The 9,548-nt window shown below is 50.4% G+C and overlaps 1 protein-coding gene across 6 annotated transcripts in view; it reads right to left on the reverse strand.

Annotated features, from left to right (window-relative positions):
• ARMC9 (armadillo repeat containing 9) overlaps positions 1–9,241 on the reverse strand; it is a 152,034-nt gene extending 142,793 nt beyond the window's left edge. For all 6 annotated transcript variants that reach the window (XM_039234578.1, XM_039234576.1, XM_039234575.1 and 3 more), the window contains exons 1-3: positions 9,177–9,241; positions 2,113–2,203; positions 637–762 (exon numbers count right to left, since the gene is read on the reverse strand). In XM_039234578.1, coding sequence (XP_039090509.1) covers positions 637–762; positions 2,113–2,163 — 177 coding nt within the window. In that variant the 5' untranslated portion in view covers positions 2,164–2,203; positions 9,177–9,241. The remainder of the gene's footprint in view (positions 1–636; positions 763–2,112; positions 2,204–9,176) is intronic.
• Positions 9,242–9,548: the final 307 nt, after the last annotated feature.

Here is a 9,548-nt window from a genome sequence, read left to right on the forward strand (position 1 = left end):
CTCAGGATGGAGATCACATTTGTTTCAGCTCCTAAGCATTGCATGCTTTCTTCTCTTTCTTCTTCCCAAGAAATGTACTTTTGTGAAAGATATTACATCACAACCCACTTCCTAGAGAAGGTATACATGTAGATTTAAAGATGACATTGCTAGTTCACACAAAAACACCTAAGCATCTATTTAAAAGTCACTTGGGGGGCGCTTGGGGGCACATGGCTGGCTCAGTCAGTAGAGCATGCAACTTGTTTTCAAAAATAAAATTTATTTATTTATTTTGAGAGAGAGAGAGAGGGAATGGGAGAGAGGTAGAAAGAGAGAGAGAGAGAGAGAGAGAGAGAGAATCCCAAGCAGGCTTTGCACTATCAGCACAGAGTCTGACTCAGGGCTTGATCCCATGATCCATGAGATCATGACCTGAGCCAAAATCAAGAGTCAGACACTTAACCAACTGAACCACCCAGGCGCCCCTAGAGCGTGCAACTCTTGATCTCAGAGTTGTGAATTCAAGCCCCACAATGGGCATAGAGCTTACTTAAAACAATCAATCAATGTCAGACCAGGTTCCCAGAAACAATTCCAAAATTCTCTAATAATGGCATATTTTACAAGAGAGGTCAAAGAGAAGCAAACTGTTACCTGGATAATCAGTGATCTGGAATCACTTAAAGAGCCACCTGCTGTTTTAGATAATGGCTTTCCTTTCATTTTGCATTCTTTTGAAAATGTTTTCAAGGTGTCTTCAAATTCGGCAAAATCTAAATACTATAAAAAAGAATGTAAGTGTACATACATTTCTCTATTTTAACAACAAAGTAAGTGCCTTTGAAGCAACTGTACCAGCTCAATGTTATCAGCAATTTATAACAGGTTAATCTTTGGGAGAATTTGGGATCCAGCTTAGAATTTACTTAGTCGACACACATGCCAAGAGCCTAGAAAGACAGTATCATAGAAAATGCTTATTTATAGAAAATAAATTTGTTTTCAGAGAAAAGAAATGTGAGTTGCATGATTCATTACCATTATGAACTGAAACGAAATGATGTGTGCAAGAGTCTGAAAAAGGCAGAAGTGATCGTCAGATGGCCTGAGGGCTCCGGGAATTTGCTACTTGAATCGGGCATTAGAAATGCCTGTCCTTAAATTAAGAACAGGAGATAAAAGATGGGCAACAGGCAGCGTCACCAGTGGCCTTCGAGCACAGCACCAGAGCTCGCCTTGCCTTCCGCACCATACACTCTACTCTTCTCCACGCTCCTCTGCCCGCCTGCTCAGTTTGTGGCAGTCACATCTTTCGGTTTCCACCTCCTCGGGTGGGCTACTTCCCCAGGCCCCGTCCACAACCCTTTGCGGTGATGGCTTTCCGAATTTATTCATGAGCACACCAACAAACGCCAAAGCTGCGTTTCCGGGGTGGGTGCCTCGCTCCACTGCCGTGGCCCGCGGTGCCTACCGGACGGTTTCTCTAGCACCAACTGTGTGCCAGCCCCGTGCTAGAAGCAGGGAGAAGACATAAAGGCATAGGGTGTGGGTCCTATCCTTCCAAAGCTCTCAGCGTAGGAAACCAAGATGTGCATTAATAGGCAGGTAACAAGTTAAGCAGACGCAGCCACTCAATTTGAAATATCCTATGGCATTAAAAAGTATGAGACAGATCACAGGAAGACAGGCACGCTGTCCTCCTGTTGATGGAGAAAAGCCAAGCTTCAGAGCAAGAGGCACAGCATTCCATTTTGTAAAACAAGCTAGACATGTAGATGTATTTTGCATATTCACTGAAAAGAAGTCTGGAAAAATACACTAACCCATTAACAGTGGCCGCTGAAGGAGTGGGACAGGGAAATGAGCTCTTTATACTTCCACGCTGTTTGAGTCCTTACCACAAGCATATGTTACTATTATAATTTTCTTTACAGAAATTTTCTCAAGTGGCTTTAAGATTTCAATTTAGTTATGAAAACAAAAATACATACATACATATATATACATATATATATGTAAAGGAAAACAGCTCTAATGTAAGGACAGAAAACACATTATAAGACACTATAAAATGTGTTGCATTATAAAATACGAGTTTACAAGATCTTTTTCTCTGTGACCTGTGCTTACCTCCTTCACTAGTGCAAGTAATTCTGATTCGTGAGCCAGAACGTCCCCCATGCTGAGCTGTTAGTGTTAATTCTCACAGCAGCCAAAACCTCTACAAGGCAAAAACAGAAGATAAAAGCTTTCACTACAATCATCTGTGAATGGCCCCAGTCCCAGATCCCCAGAGCCCCTGACTCTGTCAGGCTGCACATGGACTTAAGGTTGCTAATCAGCTGACCTTAAAATAGGGAGAGTATCTGTGATTACCTAGTGGGCCCAGTGTAATCACCACAATCCTTATCAGGAGATAAGAGGGGCAATGTCAGAGCGATGCACAGCTGGCCCTGAAGGTGGAGGAGGGGCCCCACACCAAGCAATGAGTGCGGGCAGCCTCTAGAAGCTCAACAAGGTAAGGGACAGCTTCCCCTCCAGAGTCTTCAGAAATGAACAAGCCCTGGGGCGCCTGGGTGGCTAAGTCAGTTGAGTGTCCAGCTTGGGCTCAGGTCATAAACTCATGGTTCATGAGTTCAATCCTCACATCAGGCTCTGTGCTCTCAGCATGGAGACCACTTCAGACCCTTTGTCTCCTTCTCTCAAAAATAAGCATTAAAAAAATCAACAAGCCCTGTGAACCCGATTCTAGTCCAGTGAGACTCATTTTGGCCTTATGACCCCCAGGTCACTAATTTTATAGTAATTTATTATAGCAGCACCAGGAAATACAGAGGCTAAAGTCCGAAGTCATTCCTTCTTCTATGACAACTACGTAAAATGAGTGTGAACACGGGCTAGAAGGTGGTGTCAATGAGAATCAAGGCTTGCTAATGAGATTGGGGAAGATTATTTTTCTTATTTGGTTTTCTAATGTGCCATAATGGGGTATATATAATTCAAACAAGACCACAGAGTACATTTTAGAACAAAACAGAATTTGATAAGGTTCATTCACTTAAGGAGGACATGCATTTAAATTAATCTGATGAAATAAACAGAGAGTCACCAATTCCTCACACAACCTCCAAGTAAAAAATAGTAATCAGGGGCACTTGGGTGGCTCAGTCGGTTAAGGATCTAACTTCAGCTCAGGTCATGATCTCACTGCTCCACTGGTGAGTTCGAGTCCCGTGTCAGGCTCTGTGCTGACAGCTCAGAGCCTGAAGCCTGTCTTTGGATTCTGTGTCTCCCTCTTTCTCTGTTCCTCCCTCGCTTGCACTCTCTCTCTCTCTCAAAAATGAAAAAATTAAAAGAAAAAAGTGTCCAACTCTTGATTTTGGCTGAAGTCATGATCTCACAAGAATGAGCTCTGCATTGGGCTTCACGCTGGGTGTGAAGAAGCCTGCTTAAGATTCTCTCTTTCTCTCTCTCTCCCCTTCTTCGTCTGCCCCTCCCCTCCATGTGCGCACCCACTATCTCTCAGAAAGTAAAAAGAAAGAAAGAAGGAAGGAAGGGAGGGAGGGAGGGAGAGAGAGGGAGGAAGGAAGGAAGGAAGGAAGGAAGGAAGGAAGAAAACTGTAATGTTTCCTGAAGACATAATCATTTGGCCTTACAGTAATGGAGGAGGAGGAGGTATACATTTACACAAGTGTTAACACAAGGTTCATGCACCAAAGAATTTATTAGGTCAGTTTTTTGGGGTTTTTTTTGTATTTTTTTTTAGTTACATGTAAAGATGTACAACGCCTATGTGCATTTCCAAGTGTTTAAATAAGTAAAACACTGAAACTTTTTGAAAAAAGTGCTGTCTACTTTTTCTGTCCCTGGGTGTGCCCGAAGCAGCCCCTTCCTGAGCCACACCCCCAGGCTGGGTGCCCATAACCCGGGGAACGAAAAAGTCTGGGCACTAATACTATCTATGCCATTCATGGGCACCTGACCTGCGGCAGTCCCTGAAACTCAGAGCCTCTTTCATCTATAAAGTGGAGAATTGATCAGATCTAAGAACACATGCTTCTGTAACATTACATCTGCCCGTTACAATGCATTTGATTTCAATTATTTGAATGCAAGTCAGGAAGGTTAAATTTAGTGACTTGCCCCTTTTTCATGCTCTGCTCTGTCTCACCACCATCTCGTGGCTCCATCTCTCCCAAGGTATGGGGACACTAGCTCTCGTTCCATCTCGGCCTACTTCCCTTTCTGGCCTGTTAACAAGTGATCTTTCCTCTCCTGCTTAGGACGCTCTCGGGGTCCCACCATCCTCCAGACAAAGGCCACGCTGCTTGGGCCCAGCTCCCAAAGGCTACACAACTTGGCCTCCCACACTCTCTCCTTTGTTCTGCTAACTTGAGGGAGCATGGCCACCATGGGGCTGCACCCACGGGACGCCCACGGCCCACGCTGCCTTCCCTCTGCACTTACAGCAGACACCTCCAGGCATCCCCATCTCATTCGGGTCTCTTCTTAAGTGTCACCTCCTCAGAGAGACTTGCCCTGACTACCCTTTCTAAGGGGTCAGCCCATCACTTCTTAGCCTCTTGCCCTGCTTTATGTTTCTCAACAGCAGTAATCACCACCTGACTTGAACAGCCTTCCATTTACGTACTGCTCACTGTGGATTCAGGAGCTGCGTCGCTCAGTGTCCCCAGGGCCCAGGCCGGTGCCTGGCACACTGCAGTTGCTCAGAAACAATAAATGAATGGAAGTAACGTCAGATATGAGGGAAATCCAGCAAGGAAGGGGACAGAGCCTGGAGAAGAGGGGTCTGGGGCTATTTCAGATCCTGTGGGCGGAGAGGGCCTTCCTGGGAGCATTCGGGCAGAGATGTGAGGACGTGAGCACTTCCGGAGGGGGGGAGAGGGGTCTGCCAGCGTGGGGGCCGCACAGGGCTGAGGACCCTGGGGTTGGTGGGGGAAGCAGGGTGACATTGGAGGCCATGAGGTGTCAGGTCAAACAGGCCTTGTGTGGGCGAGCGGCCTGAGTGTGATGGGGAGCCGGGAGAGGCGACTGAGGAGGGACTGTCGCTCCCCGATTTGCATTTCCTAACAACAATGTCTGTTGTGTGGGGAGAAGCTGAGGGGACCGGGAGCGGAAAGGGGGCCGCTGCGGAGCCCAGGCTGGTGATGAGGGAAGCCGGGACGGGACCCTTGCGAGATGCTGGGGTTCCAGGTGTGAAGGGCCACACCCAGCAGGGCCTCACTGACTGGGTGTGGGAGGTGAGGGGAAGCAGGGAAGGAAGACACGCGGGCCTCAGCACACGCCATCTGCTGAAGTGGGGAAGGCAAGGCGGGCACAGGGGCCCTGTGAGGGGTCGTCAGGAGCTCACAGGCCCAGAGGCATCCCAGCGGGGTGCTGAGAAGGTGGCTGCGTGTGAGCCCAGTAAAGGGGAAGGCGGGAGCCCGAGAGAGGCATTTGGAGACTGTCCCATAAAGACGGCATTTCAGGAGACAAGGCTCCTGCATAGACGTGACTCCGGAGGCGGCGGCGCAGCGGAGAGCGCGGCCCGTGCCTGGACCCGGGAGCACTCGGGCACCAGGGCTCAGGGAGACGAGGCAGCCAGCAAGAGACTAAGCAAGGGCAGGGGCTTGGTGGGGCACAAGCGGGAGACCGTGGCACCTGGAAGCCAAGGGAAGGTGCTGCCCACGTCAGCTGCGGCTCTGCCCGCACGAGGAGCCTGCGGGGAGGAGATTCAATCCTCGGATTTGACAACGGAGTTTGACAGTGACCTGGACAAGAACAGCGAGGACAGGCGCCTGACAGGAAAGGGCTAAAGCAAGAAGGCACAAGAGAGACAGGGAGATGGATCACAAAAAGGAGGGAGGGAGGGGTGGCCAGAAAGAGATGGTACGTGTTTTAAGGTAAAGAAGCCCCTTGCCAGCTGGAAGAGAAGGTGAGAACCAAGCCGACTATGGAAACGGGGCAGGGTTCCCAGTGCTGAGGATCTGCTTAAGACACAGGGGCCCGGGGGGCGCCTGGGCGGCTCGGTCAGTTAAGTGACCGACTTTAGCTCTGGTCACGATCTCGAGGTTCATGGGTTCCAGCCCCACGTCGGCCTCTCTGCTGTCAGCACAGAGCCTGCTTCGGATCCTCTGTTCCCCCCTTCCCTCCCCCACTCATGCTCTCATGCACAAGTGCTCCTTCTCTCAAAAAAAAAAAAAAAAAAAACAAGGACTTGAATCCAAAATGGAAGTAGTCTGCAAGATTTTGCACTTTTTTTANTTTAGCTCTGGTCACGATCTCGAGGTTCATGGGTTCCAGCCCCACGTCGGCCTCTCTGCTGTCAGCACAGAGCCTGCTTCGGATCCTCTGTTCCCTGACAGTGCACACCACTCATGCTATCATGCACAAAAACAAATAAAAAAAAAAAAAAAAAAAAAAAAAAGACACACGGACTTGAATCCAAAATGGAAGTAGTCTGCAAGATTTTGCACTTTTTTTAATGTTTGATTTATTTCTGAGAGAGAGAGAGACACACACAGTGTGAGCAGGGGAGGGTCAAAGAGAGAGGGAGACACAGACTCTGAAACAGGCTCCAGGCTCTGAGCTGGTTATCAGCACAGAGCCTCACGCGGGGCTCGAACCCACGCACCGTGAGATCACGACCTGAGCCGAAGTCGGACGCTTAACCAACTGAGCCACCCAGGCGCCCCCGATTTTGCAGTTTCTACAGCCACTTCCAGCTCTCCGAGTTAGGTTAGCCATGGTGAGGTTTTCCCAGAAGAGAGAGGAGAGAAAGCCAGGCTAACAGTGATGGAGCGCTGAGGCTGGAGGGGGGGAAGTGCACAGGGGATCACAGAGCAGTGAGAAAGCAACAGGGTCAAACACTTGCTTAAGAGGTACAGGGCCTGAGATCAGCGGCAAAGGCACATTCGTGTGAGCTTGAGAGATAAAAAGTGTGATCAGAGTGGAACAGGCGCTTGACCTGGGAGGTGAGGCAGTTATTAGGATGTTCGTGGCCACAGCAGCGAGTGGAGAGAGGGACTGGAGGAAGAAGACGCCTAAAAGATGAAGAAAGCGGAGGGTCGTCTGGCTGGCTCAGTTAAGCATCTGACTCTGAAATTCGGCTCAGGTCATGATGTCACGGTTTGTGAGAGCCAGCCCCGTGTCGGGCTCTGCACTGACAGCACGGTGCCTGCTTGGGATTCTCCCTCTCTCTCAAAACAAATAAATAAACATAAAAAAAAAAAAACAAAAAAGATGCAGAAAGTGGAGTGAGTGGCCAGGATGGGGAAATCTCCAAAACAGGAGAGGGTGGAAGACCAGACGCACTACAGCCTTTGAGGAGAAACTGTGCCCCCTTGTAGGTGGGTGGCAGGTGGTAAAGGCCTGGGTACGTGCTTCAAAGGAGCTGAGGGTTTTGAGGAAGGCAGGCAGTGATGCGGGAAGTGGCGGGGGGGGGGGGGGGGGGGGGGGTCGGGGGGGGGGGGGGGGCACCTACCCTTCCTGGCACCGCAGGCCTGCCAGGTACATGAGGAAAGACTGCTACCATTTGAGGACCACCACCTCTGCAGCCCTTCTTTGGACCCTCACCTCCCCTGCCCCACAACGGGGCCACCAGCGGTAAAGCTCCGATCTCCCCCACACCACGTGCTCTTTCACAACTCCAAACTGTCTGTCTGATGTATGGCCCCACCAGAAACTTGACTCATCATGCTGACTTAACCCAGAACGGACCTCCTTCAGGAGGTCTTCCATGGACCCCTGCCCTTCCTTCCCTATCAAGGCAATTCTCTCTCCTCTGAACTCTACATTTACTTCTACTGCTATGCTTATTACCTTGTTTACAAAGGCAGGGAGGTGGATTTAAATTTGATGTCTCCAGAACCTAACAGAGCCTGGTAGGCATGATAGATACCCAAGATATTTACAAATAAATGATGTCCAAGCAGAGAGAAAATAGCATTTTCGAAGACCATAAAACAAGAAAACTCTGTTACAGTTTTTGAGAACGCAAGCTCTTCCTACCTCAGGACCTTTGCACATACTCTGCTCGCTGCTTGCATCACTTTCCTCCTCTTTCTTCACCTGGCTAACCCCTGTGCTTAAAAACATCACTTACTCAGAGAGGTTCTTCAGGACCACCATTTGAATAAGATTCTGCTGTGATGATATCTTGGTGAATGTGAGCCACTGTTGGGTATTCTATTACTCTGACATTCTTGGAAACTAGAATTTTCTTTAAACCTTTATATCATAAAAAGTTCATTTATTACGAGTTTACTGTATGCCAGGCAACGTGCAAAATGCCTCACATTTAATTTTCACACTAAACCTGAGAGATGAAAATAATTTATATTCTTTTACAGATGAGGTAACTGGGGCTCAAGAAGGTCGAGGTGCTCCTGATAATCCAGCCAGCAAGTGACCAAAAAGTAGGAATTTAAATCCACACCGATATTAACCACTCCAGTATTACCCCCAAACGCTGGGGCCACCTCAATCAGGATCGCCTAGGGTCCTTGTGCAGATGACAAGTCTTACCGCCACCCTGATCTTCCTGAACACCAAGGCAGGCACGATGCTCCGAAAGTGATTTAAACAAACTCCCCGGATGACTTTTACAGCACACTCAAGTTTAAGAACCACTGCTCTACTTCATGCAGAAACTAGAGAAAACGTCTTCGGCCATTCTTGAGGATTGCTTCTTAATTTCCATATAGCCGGGCTCTAGGACCTACAAGCTGGCCGAATAAGGGGGGAAGGCTATGGGATTTGTCTGGAAGGCGAGTTTGCATAGTTAGCATCCCAGCTTTGCTTAGACTGGAGGAAGTCTGGGGAGGAGGTTGGCCGATGCAGATAACAGAGCGGCTGGATCTAAAAGCCCCAGGGTACCCGCTCGTGCCGCCACTACCCAGCTGGACGACTTGCGGCCACCTCAAAGTCGGTCCACTGCAGCACAGATCAGAGACTGGGCGGGAAGCGGCCGGGCCTGTTCTCGGTTCGCCCAGGACGCCGTCTCGGGCCCACGCTAGAGTAAGAGCCCAGGACGGCCGAGCAGAAGTGGGGGCGTTCGGCGGCGGCCGCCAAGCTGGCTTTCCCCTGGGGCGAGGGCTCCGCGGAGCTTCGGTCCTCGGGCCCCGCCACTGTTCCTTCCCGCCCGCGGATGGCAGGCTCCGGGGCAGCCCGGCCGCGTCGGAGGACGTGCTTACCTGCTGCACGGCCGCGGGTACCCGCGCCAAACCCGCTCCGCCGCCACCTCTCCAGCTGTCGCCCCGGCAACCGGGGCCGCCAGCCCAGCGTCACGTGAGAGCGGCGCAGCCAATCACGGGACGCAGCCGGCGCGGGGCATCCTGGGAGGAAAGGCGGGCGATTCGCGAGCTGGGGCCGGGAGGCCTCCTGGCAGCGGAAGTGAGGCGAGGTTTTGCGGGGCTGCGGCCACTGCGGGTGGCGCGTTGTGGGGCCGCTTCCCCTGCCCTTCTCTCCGCGACTTCCCATTCGTTCATTTCCACGAACGTGGTGCTTGGCGCTCTGCCCGGCTCTGGGGATGAGCCGATCGGGCTCAACCCTGACTTCAAGGAGTT

The sequence above is a fragment of the Hyaena hyaena genome, unplaced genomic scaffold, assembly GCF_003009895.1.
Source record: "Hyaena hyaena isolate Hyena2069 unplaced genomic scaffold, ASM300989v1 scaffold_86, whole genome shotgun sequence".
NCBI classification, from domain to species: Eukaryota; Metazoa; Chordata; class Mammalia; order Carnivora; family Hyaenidae; genus Hyaena; species Hyaena hyaena.